The sequence below is a fragment of the Arvicola amphibius genome, chromosome 4 (assembly GCF_903992535.2).
Source record: "Arvicola amphibius chromosome 4, mArvAmp1.2, whole genome shotgun sequence".
NCBI classification, from domain to species: domain Eukaryota; kingdom Metazoa; phylum Chordata; class Mammalia; order Rodentia; family Cricetidae; genus Arvicola; species Arvicola amphibius.
The window spans coordinates 137020876-137047773 of NC_052050.1; the positions used below are offsets into that span (position 1 = coordinate 137020876).

General features: G+C 44.9%; 1 protein-coding gene and 1 non-coding gene across 4 annotated transcripts in view; both read right to left on the reverse strand.

Annotated features, from left to right (window-relative positions):
- Positions 1-7794: 7794 nt before the first annotated feature.
- Positions 7795-7981, reverse strand: LOC119813910. Its single transcript, XR_005285341.1, has one exon. It is a non-coding gene; the product is annotated as a U2 spliceosomal RNA (small nuclear RNA).
- Positions 7982-19518: 11537 nt separating this feature from the next.
- Mfhas1 (multifunctional ROCO family signaling regulator 1) overlaps positions 19519-26898 on the reverse strand; it is a 90149-nt gene continuing 82769 nt past the window's right edge. For all 3 annotated transcript variants that reach the window (XR_005284978.2, XM_038325285.2, XM_038325286.2), the window contains one exon: positions 19519-22190. Coding sequence is in view for 1 of the 3 variants with exons in the window: in XM_038325286.2 (XP_038181214.1) it covers positions 22157-22190 (34 nt within the window). In the remaining 2 variants the exon portion in view is untranslated. The remainder of the gene's footprint in view (positions 22191-26898) is intronic.

The window sequence follows — 26898 nt, forward strand, 5'->3', positions numbered from 1 at the left end:
GTGTATGTCACATCCCAATCTCTGACCATAAGGAAATCAGCTCTGCACAGAGGTCTTGCACATTGGTAAGTCTCCATGTCCCCCAAACAGCATCCAACACACAACAGCTGCTTGCTATAGTCTACTCGGGCTGCTGTAACAAAAGACCTTAGGCCAGGGCACTTCTCAGCCATAGGAGTGTCTCACAGTGTGATCTGCTAGGAAGTTTAAGATGAAAGAAAAACCAAGCTTGATATGTGATAAGCAGAAAAGGAAAACCAACTCCCTTAGGTCATAACAGTAGCAATGCCCAAAAACTTCAATGAAGAGATTACAGAGAAGGAATAGCATTTTATTCGGTTATGTCTAGTGCCAACAGAGAAATCCACACAGTGTCCTCTAGCAATGGGTGGGACTCCGAAGAGGTAGGGCTTCGGGGGTGTGGATTATTTTAAGATGATTTGGACCTTGACTTGATTTCTGTTCCTGTGATAAACATCAAAGAAGCTTGGTGAGGAAAGGGTTTATTTGACTTCTACATCCTGATCCCAGTCCATCACTAAGAGAAGCTGAGGCATGAACTGGAGCAGGAACCTGATGGCAGGAACTGAAGCAGAGACCTTGAAGGAATACTGTTTACTGACTGACTTTCCAGGCTCGTGGTCACAGTATTTCTTATACCTCCTAGAACCATGTGCTCGGGGGCACATCATAACAATGGCTTGGGCCCTTCTACATCAATTATTAATCAAGAAAATGCCCCACAACCTGCCTTTGAGCCAACCTGATGAAGGCATTTGCTCAGTTGAGGGTCCCTCTTCCCAGATGACCCCAGAAAAACAGTGTCAAATCAACAGAAAGCTGACAAGCATATACAGAAATATTGGAAATATCTCCAGAGACCCCTGATTGTCACCAGTCCAGCCACATGGGGTACAGGTCTGGCACGGTTTCCTGCATGGCTACACACTGTCTTTCAGTCAAAAGTTTCTGCTTTATTGTAACCTCTGCTCCATTGTCGTTTTGCCCAAGAAGTGACCAGGCAGTGCCTTGGACTCTTCTCTCCATATTAGAGTAGAACTTCTCCTACTCTCTGTTTGGTCTTTCCCATTCTATTCTTACAGACCTGATGTACTTGGCCGATCTGTCTTTGTCCAGCCAGCACCACTGACAGCAGGTCGTGGGGGTTAGTAGGTATAGGTGTCTCTGTCAGAAGAGATATAGTATGGTTGACTCAGGGTCCTGAGTGGATCTGTAAAGAGAATTAGTTTTAGTTTATGCCAGTTGACCAATGGCTTCAGCTCTCTTCAATAGGCACAGTGTCATGGAGGCCTTTTATGAAGGTATGGGATACTGGCTCCCCCGTGGGTCACACCACTGGCCATAGGTCTTATAATTTGCTGTCCCTGATGTGACAGATGCATCACTTGATTACTAATTTGGCTCCACGATTCTCTACCTACATCCTCTGGGACTGTCTCATGGAAATGCGGAGATGTAGAACATAGGGATTTGGGCACAGGAGGCACTCTGCCTGGGTGGCCTGCCTGGATATCAACTCTACCATTTACCTACAGGGTGACCCCAAGCCACATAATCAGTTACCTCATTGTTGAGACAAAACATCTGACAGATGGAACTTAAGGAAGGAACGCTGGTGGGTTTGGGCTGTTGGGGACTCCAGACCCCTGGCCCGTTGACTTTCTTTGCCCGCTGGCGTGAACGGAGTAAACAGCTTGTTTTCCTGTGCCTGCAGCTGCTCTGAGCATGAGGGCCTCATGAGTTCCTAATGGCAAGGGAGTGAGTGGGTTCTGGTGCATTTTGCAGCTGAAAATCCCAGGATCTGGGGCATGGCTATTAGTTAAGGATCCCTATATAAACTTCCCTGGAGCACAATAAAGTTGGCATTCTTGTGTCAAGGATGACCCATGTCCCCATGTCTCTGTCTGTGTGCATATGTGTTTAAATATCCAGCCCCTTTCCTGGCTCACATACCATCCCATAGTGCAGGTGTTACATTGGTCCACCATTAAGGGGACAGGCATGGTAAACAACATGGCAGGGGGAGTGTGTGGCAGAGGCCTCACACATTTTTGGAGATTAGAAAGTAGATAATAAAAGTCAAAGCAGGGCTAGGCTATATCCTTTAAAGATCATCTCTCAGAAAGCTATCTCTAAAAGCTAAGCACCATGTTCTCTCTGAAGTCCCATCACCTCCCAAAGCAGAGCAGCTAGGCGGGAAGCAAATGCTCAGAACATGATCCTGAGCGGAACACAACTGTCTCACTCCAGCTGTGCCTCACTCACTTCCCTGTTCAGAGGGAACATCTGCTCCACCTGCTGTAGGGATGAATTGTGCCCACCCCCCCACACACACATACAAAATCCCTGTGGCGAGGTCTCCATTTCCAGTGCCCCAGATGTGGCTTTATGTAGAGATTAGGTCTTTAAGGGGTAATTACAGTTAAATAATGTTGTTGGGTTGGTCCCTGTTCCAGTATGACCAGCATTTTTATGAAAAGAGGAAATTTGGGTGCACACCTGTCCCGAGGGCTGATGAGAGGAGAGGAAAGCCCAAGGAGGTCATTCCTGCCCTCAGAAGAGGCTGACCCCACCCACACTTCAAGGGCAGGCTCAGAGCCTCCAGACTCGGAGGAAGTGAATTTGCTGTCAAGGGCAAGCCTACTGTGGCACTTTGTTAGGGCAGCCTGAGTACCACGCATGTGGCTATGGGGAGGATTAAGGCAGTGAAAGACCAGAAAGCACCCAGAACAGCACACAGACATTAGCAAGTAAAACTCCCAGAACTCAGCTCTCTACCCCACCCTTCTTCTTCGTACTTCCACAGTTCATACATAGGCATGTGTGGTTATCTGTGCTTCCTTGCATGGGCACGTGTGGTTACCTGCACTTCCACACCTCATGCATGGGCACGTGTGGTTAACCATACTTCCACAGCTCATGCATGGGCACGTGTGGTTAACCATACTTCCACAGCTCATGCATGGGCACGTGTGGTTAACCATACTTCCACAGCTCATGCATGGTCATGTGTGATTACCTGTACTTCCAAAGCTCATGCATGGACATGTGTGGCTTCCCATTCTTCCACAGCTCACGCATCCACACATGTGGTTACTTGCTTCAGCAGTTCCCTGGCATCAAGCTGTTTCCCAACCTCCTCCGTGTTCATAACAGGGAACGAAGAGCTGTGTTTGCCTACCTCTTCCCAGTAATGTGCACACAGGAAGCACCTTCAGAACTAAGCTCAAAGACGTTGCCTGACAAAAATTAAATACATACTCTCAGAGTCAAGGCAATACTAATTAATTATCCAAAGTAGAATTTGCTATTTCTTCCTATGGCCCTGCAGAATAAGAACTCTTAAGACAGTGTTTATAACACATGATGCTGCCACTAATGGATTGAAAGCTAAACACTGGATGCAGTGTGCCTTTGTAGACAGTGGTGCTCATACTCTAACCCCACCGTTACAACATCTGCATGGCTTTTGCTGTGTAACCCATCAGCTTAGAGTGCCCTGAGCCATCCAGCCACCACTACAAGCCAAGGTTAGAACTCTTTTCTTTTCCCTAGAGGAACCCATGAACAGCCGTTCCCCATCCCACCCGCCTTCATCACCAGGCCACCAGAATTTTAATATCTCTGTTTGCCTGTTCTGGGCATTTTAATAAGCAGTCCAACAACTTGTGGTCTTCTGTGCTGGCTTTCCACCTGGCATGGCCTTTCGATGGGTCATTCAGGTGACAGCAGGCATCAACGCTTCTTTTCCTTTAATGCCGAGTGCTATCCAGTTACATAGCCCTGTCGCACTTTATTTAACCATGATCAGTACGTCTCTGATTTTGACTGGTTTTGACTCTGGGGATAGTACAAGTGATGCTGCTATGAGTGCTTGTGGGTGAGGTTTTAAGTGGATGTGTGTTCCTACAGAATTGCAGAGTCATGTGTTCATCCCACGATGAGAAATTGTAAATCACCACTCTACCCCCGGTGCTTGTTGTGCTCCTGTGGCACTAAGTATTACAATTTGTCCGCTCTGTTATCGCTTTTTATTTTAGTGATGCTTTCACTATTACTTTGGGGGCAAAGTTGTATCATACTGCAGTTTTGATTTATATTACCTTGATGGATATAATGAGTTTGATTATCTTTTCGTGGGCTATTGGTTTTTCATAGGTCTTCGTGGATAAATGTCTCTTCAAAGTCTTTGCCTATTTATTTCATAGTCTTTTATCTCAAGTTATGTCTTTGATTCTTTGAGTTGCTTTTCACTTTCTTGACAGCATTGTTTACAACACATGAGTTTCGATAGAGTTTAATCTATTTCTTTTATCACTTTTGCTTTTGATTTAAACAGTTTTGTACAACCAGGGTCCCCCAGAACAGCTTTCCTTTTGAGCAAAGCCCTTGCGTTAGTTTATCCTTTAACACCTTTAAGCCTACAGTGGGTGGGTGTAAAGCACAGCATCCACTGTATGCTCTAAGGTACTACGCCTGTAGTGCCTGTGCCACTACAGGTTGATCTATGTGCTGGAAACTGGGCCTGGAGACTTAAAAATCATATAGACAGAGACACACAGAGAGAAACATGGACATGCATCATCCTTGATACAAGAATGCCAAACTTTATTGTGCTCAGGGGCAGCTTAGCCACACCCAGCTCTTGGGATCTTTCAGCTGCAGACTCATCAGGCTCAGAGCAGCTACAGGCACAGGCGTTTTGTTCAATTTACTCCAGCAGGCAAAGGGTCTAAAGCAAGCAAAGAAAGTCAGGGGCCAGGGATCTGCAGCTCCCAACAGGTCGGGTGGAGTCTGGCAAGTTTCTAAAAAGTCCTTGGAGCATCTTTCCTATCTTTGGATACAAAGTCCTAGGTTTCCTGTTTTTTTTCCCTCAAATAGTGGGTTTAGGGTTTTTAGAGTTTTGTTCTGTTTTGAGGGATGTGCATTGCACTTTCTTTTTCTTTCTTCTTTCTTTCTTTCCTTCCTCCCTTCCTCCCTGTCTCCCTCTCTCCTTCCCTCCCTCCCTCCCTCCCTCTCTCTCTCTCTCTCTCCCTCTCTCTCTCTCTCTCTCTCTCTCTCTCCCTTTCTCTCTCTCCCCCTCTCTCCCTCCCTCCCCCCCTCTCTCTTTTCCTTGGAGACATAGTCTCCCTATGTAGTTCTGGATGTTTTAGTACTTTCCCTGTAGACTAGGCTGGCTTTGAAATTTCTGCATCCACCTGCCTCTGCCTCTGCCTCTTGAGCTCTGGTATTACAAGAACGCACAACCAAGTCCATCTTGACTTTGTTCTCATTGTACTAATCCATCAGAAATCGCGTCTCTCTTAACCCCGTTTACAGAAGCCTTCCTGACCAAACTGCAAGTTTTAACAGGCTTTCTGCTCCACCTAATTCTACTATAAACTTTGCTAAAAGTCCTGCCAGCAATACGCACGCCAAAACCTAAATTCTGGGTTCCTTTGAAATGTTCTCATCCAGGTTAATTAGTGGGTCATCTTTAAACTTAGCATCCCACAAAGCCTTTGGGACCTGGACAACATGTTCTTTGCCACAGTGTACAAAATAATGGTTAGTCTAATTATCAACAGAGTCTAACAGCAGCAGCAACATCTTACAACAGTCTTCACATTCTTCATTCTTACTGCAATTCTGAGCTTCTAGCCTTGCGCCAGAACAGCCACGAAGCTTTGCCTCTAGTAGGCTAGGGGCCCTCTGGCCTGTATAGCACCAGATGTTTCCAGATTCATTCTATAAACCAATCCCAGAGGTTTCTGAGCTACACCATTGGAAGCAGGTACACTAAGAAGCCCATTCTGGGTACAGTCTTCTTCAGCTAGTTCTTGTCATTACTGTAACAAAATGCCTCAGGCAAGCAACTTAAGGAGAGGAAAGAATTATTCCTTTCCTCATGGCTTCAGATGTTTCCATTCATAACCACTTGGCCCCAGTCACTTGAGCAGATCATTACAGGGAGTGGTGTGTCATGGAAGAGCTATTTCACCTCATGATGGATAGGAAACAGAGAACACAAGGGACCAGGGTCTAGGCTCCTTCAAAGATGTATCTGATTGACCCAGTATCTCCAGCTAGCCCTCATCATCTGTTACTACTCTCTCCCTGTAGTCTTTCCCCCCTCTTTTGGCTCTTTGACTCTTTGGGGGGGCCTGCCACCCAGCTCTCAAATAAATTACATGGAGGGTTATTCTTTCCTTATGAATTCTGGGTCTTAGCTTGACTTAGCTTCTAACTGACTTTTCTTAACTTTTTGTCCCGTCTACCTTTTACCTCTGTACTTTTATCTTTCTCTGTTCTATATGCCTTTCTTTACTTCTTACTCCATTGCTTGCTCTGTACTAGGTGGCTGCCCCCTGGAGTTCCCCTCCTTCTCTTAATCCTCAATCTTTTCTATTCCTAGATTTCTCCTATTTATTCTCTCTGCCTCCCAGCCTGCCTATCCTTTCTCCTGTCTTGCTATTGGCTGTTCAGCTCTTATTAGCCCAATTAGGATATATGTATATATAGAGAGAGTATATATTATATACATACACAGCTTCACAGAGTTAAACAAATGTAACATAAAAGAATCCAACAGCATAAATACATGTAGCACATCTTTAAATAATATTCCACATCTCCCACAACAGCATTGCTCTGAGCCTATGAGGACATTTCAGACTCAAAATGCATAGAAAAGGTAATTTTCATATTTAATTTTTGCAATGTTTGCTGATGGTTTTTATGTGATCTTGTCTCCTACAACTTTGCTGAGGTCATTCAAAGCACTTGTTTGTAGATTCTTTTGGACTTTCTGCATCATAGACTATTGCCTGTATATAAAGACATCTTACTTCCATGTGGGATGCCTTTTCCTGCTTGGCTAGAATCCCTGGTATATAGTTGCAGGTCATGAAAACAAATGACCTTGTATTGTGCCTGAACTTGGAAGCTTTCAGTATTTTACCAGCAAAGATGGCACCTGCTTTGGACTTTTATAGATTTTTTTTTATCAAACTGAGGGATGTTCTTTTCCCTTTTGAGCTTCTTTTTTTAAAAAAAAAATATATTTATTTATTATTTATTATGTATACACACTGTCTGTGTGTCTGCCTGCAGGCCAGAAGAGGGCATCAGATCTCATTTCAGGTGGTTGTGAGCCACCATGTGGTTGCTGGGAATTGAACTCAGGACCTTTGGAAGAGCAGGCAATGCTCTTAACCACTGAGCCATCTCTCCAGCCCCCTTTCAAGCTTCTTGCACTCATTTGTGAATGTTCATTTGTTTTTACATCACAAATGGATGTTAACTGATTTTGAAATTTGCTGTGATAATCATGTTTTTTTTTTGTTTGTTTGTTTTATCCCACTGTGGTGGTTTGAAAGAAAATGAGAGATCTGCCTGCCTCTTTGTAGAGGGAAGTTTCTGTCCTGCCAAAATGGCCCACATAGACAGTTTATTAGGAAGTGTGGCTTTGTTGGAGTAGGTGTGGCTTTGTTGGAGGATGTGTGTCACTGTGTGGATGGGCTTTCAGTTCTCCTATGCTCAAGCTACAACCAGTGTGGACACAGACTACTTCTGCTGTGTGCAGTTCAAGATATAGAACTCTCAGCTCCCTATCCAGCACCATGCCTGCCTGCATGCCCTAACTATAATGATAAAGCACTGAATCTCTGAACTGTAAGATTGCCCCAACTAAATGTTTTCCTTTATAAGACTTGTGGTCATGATGTCTCTTCACAGCGACAGAAACCCTAACTAAGACATCCACTGATGCACACGCTGATTTCTAAAGTCTTCTAAGAGGCCGTGCCATTCCTGGGGAGCTCAGGAGAACCAGGTGAATGTGTGGAATGAACTGAGAAATTTCACTGTTCTGTTTCCCAAAGCCATTTAACATATTGTGCTGAGACTGGGCATGTACCTGATCTTAAACCAACAATAATGGATATTACACTTGATCTTTGCCAAGAGGCTGAGATGTGATAAGAACTAATTTCAAACGTAAACTGCCTGTGCATTCTGTAATAAACTTAGCTTGGTCAAATACAAACTACTTGTATGCATTGTTGAATTCAATTTTTTAGCCACACCCAAATTCTTTAGGAATTTTGAGTTAGAGAGCTGTGGAAATGTGTATATATGTCTAATATGTTATGGTATATGGTATACACACACATATATACATACATAGATATGCATATATAAATGTGTGTGTGTGAGACACACAGAGAGAGAGACAGAGAGACAGAGAGACAAAGAGAGAAAACTTCTCTTCCCTACAATGAAAACTCTCAACCTCAACCTCTCTACCTTTCTGTCCTGGTGAGAAACAAATTCTAATAGGAGGTTATAAAGCCATCCCCATTCTAAATGGATCCTGCTAGGCAATCTAGGCAGTACAAGACTGGGGCAAGCAACAGTTTCGATTCAGTTATTTAAGTTAAGAATGCAGAAGTAGACAGGCCTTTTATGGGTTCCTTCATCCAAGCTATTAATGCTGGCTTATACAATGATTCCCACACAATGAAGTCTTTATAGAACTCCCCAAAGACAGAACAGGGCTCAGTAGATTTCCAGATGGGTAAATACATAAATGTTCTAGAAAGCTGAGACTCTAAGAGAGCACATGGAAGTTCAGTAACCATTCCCCCATGTGTTGCTGCACCTGAATCCTTTGTAGTAATCTTTAAAAAAAATCAACATGTTGGGGCTAGAGAGATAGCTCAGTAGTTAAGAACACATACTGCTCTAGCAGGGTACCCAGTTTAGTTCCCCAAACCATGTTGCTTAGCTCATAATTACCTATAATCCCAGCTCCAGGGCTATACTGGCTAGTTTTAGATCAACTTGACACAAGCTAGAGTCATCAGAGAAGAGGGAGCCTCAGTTGAGAGAATGCCTCCATAAGATCTGACTGTAGGCAAGCCTAGAGGACATTTTCTTTATCAGTGATTGATACAGGAGGGACTAACCGATTGTGCCACCCCTGGGCTGCTGTCATTGGTTCTATGAGAAAGAAGGCTGAGAAAACTCTGAGGAGCAAGCCAGTAAACCGTTCCCCCTCTATGGCCTCTGCATCATCTCCTGCCTCCAGGTTCCTGTTTTTTTTATGCTCCTTCTATTCTGACTTGCTTTGATGATGAACTGTGGTGTGGAAACATAAGCTGAATAAATCCTTTCTTCCCCAAGTTGAGTTGCCCATGGTGTTTCATCACAGTAATAGTAATACTAATTAATACTAATTAAGAAAAGGGAGATCCTTCACCTCTGACCATGGACACCCACACACATGTGCATAAACCCACATACACATATATACACTAATAAATAATAAAGTAATAAAGGTAAATAACATTTTTAAAAGAAAACCAATCTGTGTGTTCCTAAACATGGTAAGCATCAATAAATTAATTGAACTCACCGTGATAGTGAAATTGGGTATGATAGCTTCTCAATCAGTATAAAGCCAAAACAAGTATGGTTAAGGCATAAAAGCAGAGAAAGCTGTTGTAATTTAGGAAAAGTGGTATGAGGGAGAACTACGCCAGGAGACAGAGCTCAGGTGGAGGGTTTTTTTTTAATTGGGGGGAAAGTGAATGGGGGAGGGAGAAGGGAGAGGGGAAACCGGCCTCTGGTGAAAAGAGTAGCAAAAGGAGAGAGGGGGGAGAGCGAGAGAGGGATGGGAGGTGGGCAGGGCCCTTTGAAAGGGGAACATAGCGAATGTGCACAGGAGGTGCTCTTAGTGGCTACAGCTGAGGATCATACTTCAAGGTCAGGCCAGTACAGATGCTTGAGCAGTTTTTATTTGTTATAAAAAATGTGAGGAGTTAGAAAGGCATGGCAGGTGAGGCAGGGATGAGGATGCTGTGTTCTCAAGACTACTTCCTGCTGACTTGGGAAGGCGTCGTTCATCTTTGGGGAACCTGGGAAAGCTGGGGTGCTGGCCATATCCTGGAGTATCTAGCTCTTTCACTTCACTGTGCATGCTCTGTAGAACTGTCAGTCGCAACTTGGATCAGGCAAGATGCTGTTCGAGGTGGGTCCAAGTCGACTCACTAGGGCTTAAAGCACCTGATCTTTTGCTGTCACCACAGCATCACCCGGACATGTTTAACGGTCTTGCACCTCTAGCTCTGTGGCCAACAGCTGGCAGTCCTGTAACAATAGCTTATCAGGCCTGGTCAGTGGGTCTCCAGAAAAACATCCCAATGGGAGCAAGGAGGTAGAGACGATGACACAGTTCCCATGAATGAGGCAGAGAAGACTCAAGGGTCTGCAATTCCTAGCGTCCCAAGAATTCAGCGAGGATCAGTTTCCAGACACGTACAGGCTGTCCAGCAGGTCATCACACAAAGGGCAGAGACCAAGGGCTCTGAGCCGGAAAGAGACACAGTCACCCGGTACCGGGGACTTTGAGAAAAGCCAGAAGGGGAGGAGAGGACTGTGCTCGAGAAGGAAGCCTCACATCCAGGGGAATGGTCAGAGGTGGGTAGCCCCACCAAAGACCCAATTGACAATATTGAATGGAAGGCAAAGCCGTAAAGTGAATCAGAAAGCAGATTCGTTGCAGGTGGAAAAGAGCGGATCCATTAAGGATGGAGCAGGTGGGTAGGGTCCCAGCAAGAAATGATTACCTTTCAATGAGCTCTGCCACTGAGCAAACACGCCGCATGCAACAGAGATCGGGATCACTGGCACAATGTTGTAAAGGTCCCATAAAATATCAGGATACAAAGTGCCAGACAGCGGATTTTTGGTGGGCTTATTCCCATGAGTGAGGCAGAACAAGATCCAGTGGCTTTTTATCGAGAATCATGAGAAATGCACAAGCTTGGTGATTCGTCAGTCAGGAGGCAAGGGCCGAAGAACCCAAGGGTCCGAGAAATGAGACTGGCACAGGCTGCCCAGTGCGTCCTCGCAAAGGGCATAGGCCAAGGGCTCTGAGCCGGAAAGAGCCATGGTTGCATGGTACCAGGGCTTAATGAGGCCAAAAGGCAAAACACCACGCTGGAGAGACAAGTCGAATCCTCACTCAGGAAATGGCCAGAGGTGGGGAAAAGGGAGGGGCTCAATAATGGTGCCCATTTGGGATGGAGGGACCCTCAAGAAGGGACCAGGAGAAGCAAGTCTATTGTACATGGGGGTTCCAGGATCTGGGCGTGCCTCAAACTGCCCTTGGGCAGGAGGAAGCGCCAAAAGAGCCTTGCCGAGTCAGGGAAGCAATGTAGTAATTTAGAAAAAGCAGTAGGCTAGAAAAGACGCCATGGGACAAAGCGCAGGTGGAGGTTGTTTTTTTTTTTTTTTTTTATGGGGGAAAGGTGAATGGGAAAAGTGGGGAGGGGAGAGGGGAGACAGGCCTCTGGGGAAAAGAGTAGCTGAAGAGAAGAGAGGAGAAGAGGGGAAGGGAGGGGAGGGGAGGGGAGAGAGATAAAGGGAGACAGAGAGAGAAAGAGGAAAGGATGGGAGGTGGGCAGGGCCCTTTTAAAAGGGAACACAGTGAATGCACACAGGAGGTGTTTTTAGTGGCTACAGCTGAGGATGCATACCCCAAGGTCAGGCCAGTCCAGATGCTTGAATACTAGCAAAAGCTATGTCGCTTGCAGCAATAAGGAAACTATTAAAGTCATTTCTAAAGCAATGTTCTTCCCTGAATTAAGGAAGCATGAGGGAAGGGGTACTTAATCAGGTAGCCTATACATATTCATAGGGAGGAGTGATTTACTTGTGGGTTACCCTGTTGAGCATGCTCAGTTTATTTTAAGGCCTTCAGTTTAAATTAAGGTCTAACTTAAGAAGGAAAGATAGACAGGCATATTTATGGGCACACTTAGCTCAAGATCATAGAATACATGTTTCAACTACTGTAAAAGGTTCCTAAGAACATGTGCATATATAAAAGTAATTTAAATGGAGTTATCATATTAATAGGGGAGAGAATGCCCAACTAGACATCATAGGAAATCAAATAGAAATCTCCAGTACCAGAAACGGGTTACATCTTGCTGAATCATTGGCTAATGGGAGCCCATGGAAACCTCCAAACATTACAGCTATTGCCAATGCTCCTGGCTGCCCTTTAAAACCTGATGGTGAGGCCCCATTGCTAATGACTTAAGTCATCATGGAGAAATCGAGCTGGTGCTCAGCTAGAGGCTTCATCTCTACTGGCTAGCGTTCGTAGTGCTTGGAAGTACATGCTAACAGAGAAGAAAAGTTACCTTACCCAGCTAAAGAAGTGATTTACCCATAAGATATACCCACTGGTGAAACAGTGGCACAAACATTATGGGAGTAACCAATTTAAATTTGGATTTAAAGCTTGCTCCATGGGATGGAACCCATATCCAACACTGTTAATGAGGCCAAGAACCTTGAGACTAGATAGGTCATGTGCCCTAGGGGAAAACCCATTATTCTGCTAAGTGAACATAGTAATAAAATGTTCCTAATGACATATTGCTCTACCCATAGATCAGTGCCGTGCTCGACTCTGATTGGAGAAGCTTTTGCATGCAGTAGATGGTAATTAACACAGAGACCCACAACTGGCGGTGTACAGGGAGTGAGAAACTTTGAAGCGCTCAGCCCACCCCTAAATGAGATGTCTTTATCACAATCCTCCTCACAAGGCTCATAGAATTATGCAGAAGAGGGGGTGGAAAGACTGCAAGCGCCGCAGGCCATGGAAGATTCCAAGGAAACAGTGTCTTCCAGACCCAACAGAGTGGGTGCACATACGGACTCACAGGGGTTGTGGTGGCATGAACAAAACCTACATGAGTTCAAGCCAGAAAAATGACCAGCACAGAGAAGAGGAAGTGGGTACAGAGTCTCACCCTCTAACCAAAAACATATTTATAATTGATGGCTGTTGGAAGTGGAGAAAGGTGATACTGGCCTATCAACCATATTCAAAGGAAGAAGGCCTCATGCTCAGGACTTAGTCCACAAAAAGCAGATCTATAGATTTATAGTTTTTTGCTTCCGTTTTTAAGACAGAGAAAGAGCACGGAGTGGGGTGGATAGGGAGTGGAGGGTTGATCTTGGAGAAGCTGGGGGAAGCAAAAGAATATGCTAAAAATATATTGCATGAAGGTTAAAGTGGTGGACAAGTGGTGGACAGGAATGCCACTGGGCATGCTCAATTCACGGCATACAATTTTGGAGGAAGATAAAGTAAAGGACAGTTTGGCAGTCCATTAGTAGGGGAGTTGGCTCTGGGAGGTGCCAACACTTGGAACCCTAACTTAGAACTTGTGGTCAGATGCACAAGGAAAACTACCCCAGGCTGGTGATGGCATCTGAGGTGGTGTCAGTTTTGGAAACTGAGTCCTAATCTGCGGGGTCTGGTGATGGCCACGTCGAATATGGTGGGAAGGAGCCTAATGGGCTGATAGCCGGTAGATACTCTGCAGAAGTGATTGCAGCTTCTGGATGGGAGGAATGATCCTGGGCACTTTGAGGCTGTGGAAATCTGCGTTGATCTTTGTGTAATGAGAAATACCGTTTGTGGGGGTCTTTGTTTATTTTGTTTGTTTTGTTGTTGTTGTTTTTCAAACACAGCAGTTTGGAAGAAATTAAGGATTGTAATAATCTGCCTTAGTTTGATGACAGAAACACTATAACCAAAGCAACTTGGGCAGCACTGTTCATCCTTGAGGGAAGTCAGGACAAGAACTCAGACGGGGCAGAAACCTGGAGGCAGAAACTGATGCAGAGGCCAGGGGAAGTGTTGCTTACTGACTTGCTCCTCGTGGCTTGCTCAGTCTGCTTTCTTACAGAACCCAGGACCACCAGCACAGAAATAGCTCCACTCGCAATGGACTGGACCCTCCTCCATCAACTAATTAAGAAAATGCCCTACAGCCGGAGCTAATGGAGGCATTTTCTCAACCCAGGTTCCTTCCTTTCAGACAACTCTAGCTTGTGTCGAGTTGCCATAAACAAGTCAGCACATAGTTCTTTTAATGTCTGAGAGATATTAGTGAAGCTACCTGTCCAGGTCTTTTCTTTGGAGAAAAATTAAAAATCATTAAATCTATTTGTTACCAGTTCTTATCCCCAAACTGGGTCCTTTTTCTTCTCTCTGAGTGATGGGAACAAAACAAACAACAGCAATGGAACATTGTAGAAGATTTTTATTCTTGGCCCAAAGTAGGAGAAATGAGAGACAAAGTCACAAGTCAAAATTTCCCAACCTTCCAGAATCCCGTGATAAATGGAGTGGGGGCATGTGGTTCTGGAGTCTGGAACTAAGGGACAGGCATGGTAAAGGAGGTGACAGTATTCTCAAATGCTATCAACACTGATTGTTCTTATCAATATTTAGTACACAGATCCTTCAGTATCCTGGAGAAGAATTTCAGAGTTCCCCCTGTATATCAAATCCATGATTACTTAAGCATGCTCACTTGGACAGGCCTTAGGTAAAACAGCTTAGTAGTGTGTACAACCTGCCCGCCTCCTCCCACAGGCTTGAAATCGCCTCTAGATTACTCATACCTGATGCTATGTATGCACTGTATAAACAGCGGTTACACTACATCGTTTAGAGAGTAATGATGAGAAATGAGTTTATGCAAATTCACTATCCTCGATTTCTCTTACAGGCTTCACTGCTGAATCCATGGATGCAAACCATGGGGCTAGGAAGGAGACCTAACCTACATTTTCTAGAACAAATGTTTCTCCAGATGCCCCATGTCCTTGGGAAATTTTTCTGAAGATTCTAAGTGGCTGTTTTTGCTTTTTTTTCTTTGAAAACAGGTTTTTCTTGTCACCCTAATGTGCTGGCAAGAATGTCCTCTGCCATCTGGGAAGTCCAGCTCAGCTGTCGGTGGGAGAGGCACAAACCAATGTACTGTCAATTCCTAGGGCACCACACAATCCGGGAACACACACAGGCACAGAGGCATGTATTCACGCGTGCACGGGGGCCTGCATGCAGCGTAATTTCATCCTGTGATTTCTCAACCACCGAGCATGAAATAAGGCCAAGCAATTTGTGCTGCTCCATCTCACGAAATCAATTAGTAAGGTTTTTTTCATGCCTAATGAGTCTATTGTGTGAGTTTTGTGTTTCAGTCTCACTTCAGCAAAACTCTCAGAGAAACGGGACATACTTAGGGCATCTTCCTTAAGAAATGTTAGCTTCCACAAATCAAACAAACGTCTCCCATTTTCAGAGTGGCAGTATCTTTGACTATGCAAAAACAGGATGTCAAGATGCTTAACACACCTTAAAATTTTAATTTAGGAAAGAAATTTTACAATGTACTTCTGGAATGTCCTTCTAGTGAATTTTTCTGTTGGAAATCTTTTTTTTTTTTTTTTTTTTTTTTTTCCGAGACAGGGTTTCTCTGTAGTTTTGAAGCCTATCCTGGAACTAGCTCTTGTAGACCAGGCTGGCCTCAAACTCACAGAGATCCACTTGCGTCTGCCTCCCAAGTGCTCATATTAAAGGCATGCACCACTACTGCCCGGCTCTGTTTGAAATTTTAAACTGCGAGAAATATCTCTAAAAGCTTTTAGAGTCCCTTAAACATAAGGAGACAAACTGCTTGGACTTTCTGTGAGCGGGGCTAACCCAGGATAAATTTCTTAGCCCAGTGGTCCCCCACTCTGTTCTTGTATTATCCACACGAGCACACAGCAGTGACACAGCTTTGGAAATCGGTCCAAGTGTTTTCCCAATACTTGTGTTATCACCCGCACTCATTCACATAACCTTTTCTTTCTGATTTATACTAAAGTGTCTCTGGGCACAGGCCAGTGGCAGAATACTTGCTTAGCATGTGTGAGGACCTAGTTTCTACCCTTGGTACCAACATAGAGTATATCTTTTAATGCACTAATTTTAAACAAAACCCTTTTATCATTAGCACAAATAGCTAATTAGCCATTATAAAGGAAACAAATCTTGCCAAAAAAATCTAGTTAGGTACTGTTGAGGGGTGCCACACTAGGGACCTATTTTCCTATGCAGCGATAGCGAACTGTGTGCGCGAAGGAATAAGAGTGAACGTCCTTGACTAGCATTTTACTGTGAGTACTTTACATATAGCATCTCACTGCATAATCTCAATAACTATATGACATAGACAGTTCCTTTCGCTTTTTATACAAGGAAACTGGGGCACATCATAATAGATGGCAGAGGCAGGACTGAGCGGCATCCTGGAGGCCAACTTCCTAGCAGTCCCATCTCTTTCATACACACATATGAAAGGGAGAAGTGACTACATCCCAACGCACTCAGGCTATCGCTAAGTCTGCCACACTGTGGACACACTGGTCATGGGGATGTGGGATGGTTCATTTTGTCTACTTAATCAGATTCAGAATCCACAGAGACACACACCTCTGGTTGTGTCTATGAGGCCATTCTGATGAGAAAGTAATTGAGGGAATGCACCTTCCTTTGGCAGCACTGATACCAAGAGGTTCCAACAAAGATCTGTGTCGCTGTGAAGGGACTGGTCCTGCAGCCCCAAAGCTGCAAGATCTCCACAACACAGGGCAACAGCAGGATAACCAAGAGGAGGTCCAGTGAGGGCCCAGCATCGGTAGTATAGCAGAACCCAGAGGCCTCGAACCAGAGCAATGACTCTTTGCAATGAACTCTTGCACGTAAAGTAAGAGATAAATAAAGGGGTTTACTGTGTGACTCACGGTGAAACACGACAGTTTCCGTGACAAGCTTTTTCCTTCTCTTTCTTTTCATTTTTTCCTCTTAAATTTTATTTGATTTTATTGGGGGGGGAGGATGCTAGGGCAGAGGGTGGATACAAAGGGATGGGGAAATGAATGGGATGGAGATGTGAAAGATACAAAGAACAAATAAATAAACAAAAGAACGCTGTGCCCCTTACTTGCCTGCCGTGGCTTCATCCTGGTGTGTGTATCCTTCACTGACACCATAACCTGGGTTCTTCTGCCTTCTGGATGTGAACCAGAGACCAGCAATTCTCCAGGAATGCAGCCTTCAGCGCCAGAGTAAGACTGCGAACACATCAAACTCTGCAGGCTAGCCAGCAGCCTGGTTTTCTGTCTCTCTAGTGTGCAGACAGACATTTGGACTACCTAGATCTAGATCCTGCTGTGTAAATTAATCTAATAAACCCCCCTTCTAACTCATATTCATTCTAGTAATTTCATCCCCCTAGATATCGTTGGCTGGTACAGGTTACGTCCACACACCGTTTTAGAAGGCTTCCTCCCACACTCAAATGCACACTCTGGTCTATAAAGTATACGGTTATGCTTTGTATTAGTATCTAGAAGGTTCTCAGAATCCCGCAGCCAAAGACTCATTTGCTTTAACACAGCATGTCTTAAAGTGTCTGGATCTTGGAGCCCACGGTGGAGCATGTGTTAGCAATGTGGAAATCAGATGTTCCAAGGACCAGTTTGGAAAAGAAGGGTTCTGAAGGGATGGAGCAGCCTGAGCATGGTAAACACGGCTCTGATAGACATGGCCTTCACCCCCATTCCCTCTGCCTTGCCAAAAACCACTAGGTTACGTTCCTAAAGTTGTCAGCAAGGTATTTTCCCTTATTTGGCCACTTCCTCCTCCTGAGGCTGATGACCAAGGTCCAGCTATCAAAATACTGAAGTCTACTCAAAATTAAACACCTCATCCTAACACAGGCCTTCCTTTTCCCCCTTTATAAACAGCTGGCTATGGACCACCTGTTTCCTCTCTTCCTAGAGGCAGTCCTTTGTCCCTGGGGGCAAATACCCCTTCCCCCCCCCTCCCGTTCCTTTTCCCTTCTTTCTCTTCCTCTGTCTCCTGTCTTTGTCCCTTATTCCTTGCCCTTTGTTCCTCTGGGTTAAATAAATGTTTGTGCTGAGAACTTGGTCTTGGGGTGTTCTCTGCCAACTCCAGGCTTTTCGGGCTCAGTGTTGAGAATGATCTTCATTTCACTAGAAACGAATGTTTGTATATACAAACAAAAGTTATTTCCTTCCTGAAAGAGTTTACACGTGATTATATGAGGTTCTATTAGCAGGTGCAGTTTCTCATACTAACCCAGATAATTTCAAAACCCCCACTTCCACCCCAGCCACACACACACACACACACACACACACACACACACACACACAGTCTCTTCCCACACAATAGATTCCCTCATCCCTACCACACTGGGTGACATCAGCAGGAATGGGCACAGGGACCCTTGGCACTGGGATTCAGCAGACATTGTCTCCTTGCATGTGATAGGTAGTATGGATTTGGAGTCCTGTGAAGTTGGTGCCTACTTCAGAAAGCTATTGCTGAGATTAGGAAACAACCCCTGGAGGGACTGATAACTGTGAGGACTAACGCATTTCTCATTGTTACCACCGACACACCTCCTTTGGTGTGTGACTTGCTGAGCAAGCTTAAAGAACTCAAAGTGTCTTGATAAAATCCAGGCACAAGTGTTGACATATGTTCAAACTCTGCTCTCGCAAGCAGAAGCAGGTGGGCAGTGGTAGGGATGGCTGTCAGAACTTACCTGAACTCAGCTGTAAGGGCGAGCCATTCTACTGGAAGCAGACCTCTTGTTTCCACCTCAGGTGGTTTCAAATATTTCACTAGAGAGGTAATATTTAAACCAGAGCACCCAATAGCCTCAGCTTCCTTTTTGGAGGTTTTTAGAAAATCTCAGAACTTTTTTTCAGCATTCTGGTCTGAGCTGGTCCTGTGCCTATGGCTGTGCACGCAGCTTGGGACTTGTCTAATTTTCATGCATTTTTCTTTCCAAATCTTTTATATACTTTAAAACAAGCAAGCAAACAAACGGGGATGCTGCTTCTGGACAGGCCCTAAGGGACCTGTAATTCCAGCCTTCCAGGGTGCTCCTAGATAGTATTTACAAGCTATGCTTCCTGTGAGGAGCCCTAAAAAGGAAGATTGGGGAATGGGAACTTTCGAACCAATCTCACGTCAATAAGCTCCAGTTTAGAAGCATAACAATTCACGGCATAAAAGAATCTGACTTAACGGACAGATGGTACTGGGCTTGGGATGTGGCTGAGTAGCAAAGCACTTGCCTGGTGGGTGCAAGGTTCTGGAAGCAGGCTCCAGTCCCAAAAGACAGAGCCAATGTTCCAGAGGCAGAGTTTTAAGGGACTCTTGCACCAGAGGGAAGGCTTGGTGGGCAAAGGAACCCGACACCGAGGTTGCCCACCTGAGTTTGATCTCTGCGACCTAGATGGTAGACGGAGTAAGCCAACCCTCCAGTTTCCCGTTGACTTCCTCATGTGTGCTGTGGCAAGCACATGCCCACACACATTCCTAAATCAATAAACGGAATGCAACAAATTGAAAATAGTGGCTCTTTCAGTTTTTTACCTCTGGGAATCCAAGCCCCAAACAAAAAAAAAAAAAAAAAAAAAAAAAACCAGCCAGCCCCGCTCCCCATCGCTCAAATTGGAGTTCACAATAGAATAGAAAGTTGTTATTTCCTTTAACCAATAAAATTGAAACAAACACCAACCCAACCCAGAAATAAACTCTGGAGCTGCCATGGCTTTAACATTTCATTGTATTTTTATTGATTTTTTTTTTTAAATTTCTGCCCTGTCAGGACAATGAACAGGGAAACCACAACCACAATTCACAGACTTCAGCATGAAAAGACACACTCCATTGGAATCACATCAAGCCCTTCCTCTTTATTCATTCAAAAGAGTCCAGTGCACATGTCAAATATGAGCACTGTCTGGGTTTTTTTTGTTTTGTTTTGTTTTATTTTTTCCTTAGAAGGGGGAAAACATTTATTCTGGCAGCACTTTTACAATCCCGGGAAGTGGTTTTGCTACCACTATAGTTGTAGGAATAGAAACCATAACAAACTTGGAGAGCATTTGACAGGCAAGGGGCTCCTTGGGTAGAACCATGCCTCTTGTGCTTAGTGAAAGGCCCCTCAGCTGCTGGCCGCTGAGTCTTCCCAGGTGTTGAAACGAGGAAACAGAATTTCCTGGAATTCCTCTTCGTGGAGTGGTTTCTGTTTCTCCAACCCTCCCCCCACACACTGAGGGTAGTTCTCAGGCTTTGCTGGAGCTTTTTCAGGCACATGACCCTCTGACCATGTCCACCCTGGCCACACACGCGTGACAACCAAGGTTCCCTCATCTACACCGCTTCTCTAGGGTTCAGATGACAACACAAAACATCATTTGTCAAAAAAAAAAAAACAACAGATATTCAGAACATGGGCATCTGTGTTTATGAAAACAACAACCAATTGCAGGGTGGGCTCCCCCAAGACACCTTAGTTTTATTTAACATGGCCCTCTGGGGAGTAAACCCAAAGTCATACGTGACATTATAAGACTGGTCAAAGTTTCTTGATTTGATGGTTTCAGAACTGACTGGTGCCAATTACAAAAACAAAAACAAACGAATCTATCGCCCAAATAATTCTGTGGTCCGTAAAGCAACAGAATGATAACTCTTCGGTTTACGCGCGCGCGCGCACACACACACACACACACACACACACACACACATGAGAACTGTGACAAAAAAAAAAACAACCAAATTCTGATTCGTCCTGCGACTGTGTTCTAAATGAAAAAGGAAATCTTAAACTAGACTTGTCATAGTCAAGTATTCAAAACACAAAAAGAGAGGATTCCCATTCAATTCTGATTTCCAAGAAATCGCCTTTGTGGAACGGACTCTGGGAGCGGGGAAATCAACGGGACAGATTCTACACAAACTGGTTGGTAATTTCTCACAGTGTAGCCGCCTGCTTGCACTTCCCTTAAAGATTCGTGGTGACTGCGTGTGCTATGGCATTCCAAGAGGTGATACTTTATAAACAAGGGAGAGAGTACGACCAGCTGACTTGCAGGGAAGTTGGTTTTACATGCTTCCTGTCAACACACGGAGGATGCAGATGTAAACAGAAACCTTATTCAGAGAATGTGGTGTCGCTACTGTAGCATATGCTGTTTGGCCCCAAGTAGGAGGACACGAGAGAGTGATTCGTGGGGTTTGTTTTTAAGTGTTTACCTCCCGGAGACTTCAAAACAAGGGCTTTACTAGATCTTGGCAGCGGATGTCCTCCACGTGGCTCTGAATGAATAAACAGCCAATGAGAGACGGGGTTCTGTGAAAGCATGCTCCTACTGGGAGGTCCACGGGCAGAGGTGGCCTCACACAAGGCTCTGGCTAAATCATGCACACTGTTCTGGCGGGGGTGAGAGGGTGGGGAGGTGGGGGCGGGGAAGGGTGCCGATCAGTAGAATCGTTGCGAGATTGAGAACTGACCTCAGATTATCTCAAATTGTTCCAAGAGTCAGGTTTTCATGGATCCTCCACCCCATTTGGCCCCTAGGAATGCCTCCCTCTGCCTCAGCAGTGGGCATGAGTAGGGAGAGAAAATTAAGCATCTTTACTACCACGCCCACTGACGAACAGGTATTGGCGTGTGATGAAAAAGATGGGAGGGACTTCTGTCTCAGTGGGCTAGATGTGCCTGGGGATCACTAGAGAGCTCTAGGAAGCAACACTGAATCAATCCATCAATGAACTAACCGGAAGAGGGTAGCTTTCCCGTTCTGGCTAAAGGGTGATTGATGAGAGAACAAAAAGTCTAACTCTAAAAGAAGACCTCAGCCCCATCTTGGCACAGTTCTCATGCAGAATATTGCACCCAGTGTTAACTAATGCTAGAGGCGTCCAAACTGTATAAATTTAAATGCATTTGCATATTATAAAAATAAAGATTAACATATACATATTTTACACTCGTGACGGAACAGCAATGAACGTCAGTCGATCCCTCCTTCACATTGAACAGAACTGAAATCTGAGTGTTCGAAAATACTGTCACCCGGACTGGAACTATGGCTTATGTGTACACGGAAAACAAAATCCCTGAGAAGCCATTCAACATTTTTTTTTTCTTTTCTTCAAGTAGCGCTCTCCTTGGAGGGTCACAGTTCTGAGGTTCAGGTTGTGAAACATTTGCTCCATGTTCGCCCCCATCTTCCCAGCCCCCTCCAGCCCCTCCAAGGGTCCTCGGCAAGCACCTGATGCACGGTTTCACCCTGGGCCCCAAAGGCGCTTGGGAGCTTGGCGGGCTCGCCAGGGGCAAGAGATGTCCCAGTCAGTTCCCATGCTCTGCTTGCTCCATGGAAAATTCCACAGCCACGAATGTCACTGGTTTCTGTGCTTTTCACCAACGTTCTTCCTAGATGGGACAAGAAGACAAAGCGACAAGAGAGAGAGAGAACAGTGGTCTCGATTATAAGGAAAGAGAGAGAGGACTTCAATGAGTCTGTACAGGTTTCCAGCTCTGCTTCTAGAATTCTCTGTGATCGCGGAGATGTCCTGATGACCCACCAAGCAAGCAATCCCTGTAGCAGTTAGACTAGTCGAATGTTGTCCTTGATGCTAAGTGCGGTTTTTGTCAGCCATAAAGGGGGTTGGACATTAATGGCTATGACCACTTACCTGAGTGGAACATTGAAGATGAACTAGCTTCGTAATGAACAAGCACAGCCTCTAAACACAGACTTGCTTCCTCAGTAAACACACATGGAAGCATAATCAATCCCTCCAGGCTCAGAGATGCATGCCTCAACCTGAGCATAGCTGTCTACCACCATTAAGCATGCTTTTATTTAGAGTGTTACAAGCAAGGGTGTCAGCCGAAATCTGGGGTGGTTGAGCATGGGATGAAAACTGCTGCATTCTCAGCAAACTGAACAGTGGCATTTGATTGAAACAACAGAGCGGGGGGGGGGGGGGGGAGGTCAGATAGCTGCAGCTTTTATTCTGGCTTTCTACAATGCTGTGCCATGGATTTTCTAAGTGTTTTAATGACACTTAATGGCATACAAAGACAATGGAAGCAAAGGGGCTCTGGTCTGCTCTGGGCCTCCATCTCTCTCAATGCTGCTTTATTTCAGAGGCTAGTAACTCGCTAACTGCCTAATGTGCTCTTCCAGCCTGTACAAGAATAAGCTTAATCAATCTTCATATCAATATCACCAAAACCAGAAGCCTCTGCTTATTACTCACCTACCAGGAATGTACTTTTCCTTGAGGTATAGCGCGGCTCAGTTTCTCAATATTTTACCAGTCCCACCAGGTCCTGAGTGAGACGCCCAAGGGTGATGGTATAGCTAAACTTTGTTACAGGACAAGCAAGACTCTAAAGTGTGCTTGATGGATACAAGATAGGTTGGCTCTCTGGGGCCCTGAAGAGTTTCACGTTTCTTTGGCTCTCAGTCATAAGAAAATGTACAAAAACCTAGTAATATAATAAACTCCTGGCAGGGAAGTTTTGAAACTGTCTCAAATTCCAGTAAGAATATGATACATCTAACTGGAAGAGGATTGCCATGTAAAAACCCACATCTCACTCGGGCAATAAAGGGAGCGGTGTGGCTGCCAGCTCTCGGTTCACGGGGCAGTAACTATTTTTCCTCAGTGAACACAATGAACTTCCAGAAATGCAGACAGTTGTGTCTGCTCTCTGCTCCCCCGAGCCACGTGGAAGTCTGAGAAACACAAGATCACCTAACTGAGGCTGCTCCAGGGAACATTCCACCGTTAGCACTCACGGCATTTCCCACATTATGATGGTTAACTGTGTTAACGTCAACTTGGCAGAATCTAGAATCACCAGACAGAAGGGCCTGGAGGTGATTATCTTGCTTACAGTAACTAAGGAGGGGGGGGGGAAGACCCGCCCACTGTGGGTGGGACCATTTCCTGGCTGGGATTCTGGTCAAGGTAAGTAGAGAACTGAGTAGTACTTGCTGCTTCTTTTTCTTCCTTCCTTCCTTTCTTTCTTCCTTCCTTCCTTCCTTCCTTCCTTCCTTCCTTCCTTCCTTCCTTCCTTCCTCTTATTCTCCATTCCCTCTCTCCCTTCCTCCTTCCTTCCCTTCTTTCTTTTATTTTCCTTTCTTTAAAAAATATCATTTTTTTTTTTTGAGACAGGGTTTACCTGTGTAGCTCTGGTTGTCCTGGAACTCACTCTAATAGACCTGGCTGGCCTCAAACTCAGATCCTCCTGCCTCTGCCTCCCAAGTGCTGGGATTAAAGGCATGTGCCACTCCTGCCCTGCCAAGCTTTCTGTTTCTTGACTGTGGATGCTGTTGACCATCTGCTTTGGCATCTTACTGCATTCACTTCCCCTTCATGACGAACTGTCTCTTGAATTGTGAGTCACAATAAACCATTTCTCCCTTAAGCTTCTTTGGACAGGGTATTGTATCATGGCAACGGGAAAAGAACCCAGGACACAGCAATCACACTTTTTATCCATCAAATCTCCAGCCTTCTCCATGTTACTGTTTTCCCATCTCAATGAGCCACCCCAGCCCTTCAAGGTCCAACCCAAATGCCACTTCTGGACCTTTACCTGTTTTGTTTTATTTTGTTTTCTGCTATGGTTCCTGCTATTTAGAACCTTGCATCAGATAGATTTCTCTTTCAATCTGGCACTAGCATGCCTTCGTCTGGCTACTTTGATTCCAACTCTGTGATTCTGAGGGGCAGGTTATTCCCCCTACACTTGCCACATGCCCACTAGAGTGCAAACACTCAACAGAGCTATACAAATAAAGAATAAGATGGGAGAACGGCTACAGAAAAAAAAGTAGTTAAGATACTGTGAGCTCCTTCCTATGATAGTATAGTATTAAATAGCATAAAAACATCAAGGAAGTGTGTGGGACAAAATACTTGATTAAGAGTTAGAAATGTTGAGAATGGCTTCCCTGGAAAGAAGATACACACCCTTGGCTTCAGGGGCAATGGACTCTCATTGGTATGGGAGCCAGGTGACAGCTATCTGAGAACTAAGAGCTAGCCAGGGTCCACCATGATCAGCTGCCCCTCAAGTAAGGGGCTACCTCTGAAGTTAGCAAAGAGATTGATAGTGAAGAGCCTTGTGAGCCATGCCTGACTTTGAACTTGAGCCTGAAATCACCGGGAAGTTACTTCAGACTTTTAAAAAGGGAGATATGTGGTAGGCACTGACATTAAAAGATGAACATTGGAGAGGGGCCTGAAAAGAGATGTCTCAGTGGATAAGAGCCCCATCTGCTCTTCCAGAACACCCTGGTTCAATTAACTGTCACCTACATGGCGGCTCACAGCTGTCTGTAACTCCAGTTCTAGGGAATCCAAGACCGTCTGGCCGTCAAGGGAACCAGACACACATGTGGCATACAGACACACATGTAGGCAAAACACACATATGCGTAAAAGAAAAGAAACAAATCTTTTTAAAAAGTACCAGTTTGAAGGACATGAAGATTTGATAGGTTGAGTCTCATGGACAGGAATCTTGGCAGATATGGAGTCAGAGGAAATCACAGAGCTAACGAAAAGGCTCACACATGTCAAGGCACACTGATAAGATGGGGAAAGGTCACAGGTGATAGATTATATAGGCCCTAGCATGAACAGACAGGTAGAAAACTCTACCATCACCAGGGACAGAAATGAAGAGATGGAGCATTCTGGGAGAAAAAAGGAAGTGGATTCGGTTCCCCATGAAGCCCACAGGTCACTCAAGGGGCTGCCAGAGAGGATGCTGGTCCATGAGGTGAGGAGTTGAGAATGCTCTATTGGGGCTTAGAACTAGACTCCTCCTAGGTTGGAGCACGTGTCCCAACTCTGGATGCAAAAACGAAATGATGGTTCAAAACCTTTGGTTGTCTAGGTTGAAAGTGAAGTTACTGTATGAATTATTGTGTCTTTTATTTTCTGTGTTTCGAGATATGTATACAGGGCCTTGATCTTGGTGGGACTGGTTCCTCCCTGGAGGAATCTGTTTCCTAGAGACCATAATGAACTTGCCTGCCAGGGCTGTCTTCCACACCTAAACTAGCCAGGTCACAACTCGGAGCCCACCCACTTCTGTTATTGGCTTTCCCAGTCTGAGCTCACTGTCCTGCCCTACTCACTCCAGAGCACGACAACAGACAACTAGTAACAGCCTGTGTATCCACACCAGCCAAGCCTCTACTTACATGCCTGCCTTGCCTGGGAAATCAAGGTCATTGCCTATAGTTCCTCCTACGTCTGTCCCACGAGCAAGCCCATGCTTCCCTGCGTGGCTTGCCCACTTCTCTGCTGGCCTGTTGGCCTTATTATCCTTCAGAATGCGAACACACTGCATTTTAAAATAGACACAGAAATGAGATCATCCGGCATTGTGAAAACCGCACTGAAGCCTTGGGTGGCTTGGAGGTGCATGGAATGCCCATGCACTCAGTAACTGGGGTTGGGGGGAAACACTGTTGGGTGGGACACAGCATTCTCTGCTTTATATGCCTTACAGGATCATTAAATGGACCAGTGTTATAGGTGTTAGCGACTACAATATGAAAGATAGCACAACACACCATTTTATGAGAACAGGGGTAGGCACCGGAGACACCCTATAAACAAATCTTCATTTGTTCTTCCTTGGCAACGGGGAAGGGAAGTCAATATTCTCACTTACCTCACCAGCATACACATTAGCCTTTTACAGGCAGACCTTTCAATTAATAAGTGTCTAGATAAGCCAGTGGATAAATTTTTACCATAATACCCACATTATAGAAACATTTTGTTTATTGTTTTTACTGTCTAAGTCATCCAGTGTATACTATATATATTCCTAGGAGAAACATCAGGAGGTGTATTTATTGAGCATATATTTGCTCTCTGTAATTATATCAAATGCTGTGTTTGAAACTGCCTGTTTCACGAGACAACCTCATGAAATAAGTACCTACGCAATCTACATTTTACAGATGTCTAACATCGCAGTACTTAACAAACAGCAAAGACTCAGTAGCCAGGCTGGGTGGTCCATGTGGGTAATCCAAGCACTCAGGAGGCAAAGGCAGGAGAAGGCAAATTATAGACTAATCTGGACTAAAGTTAACAGA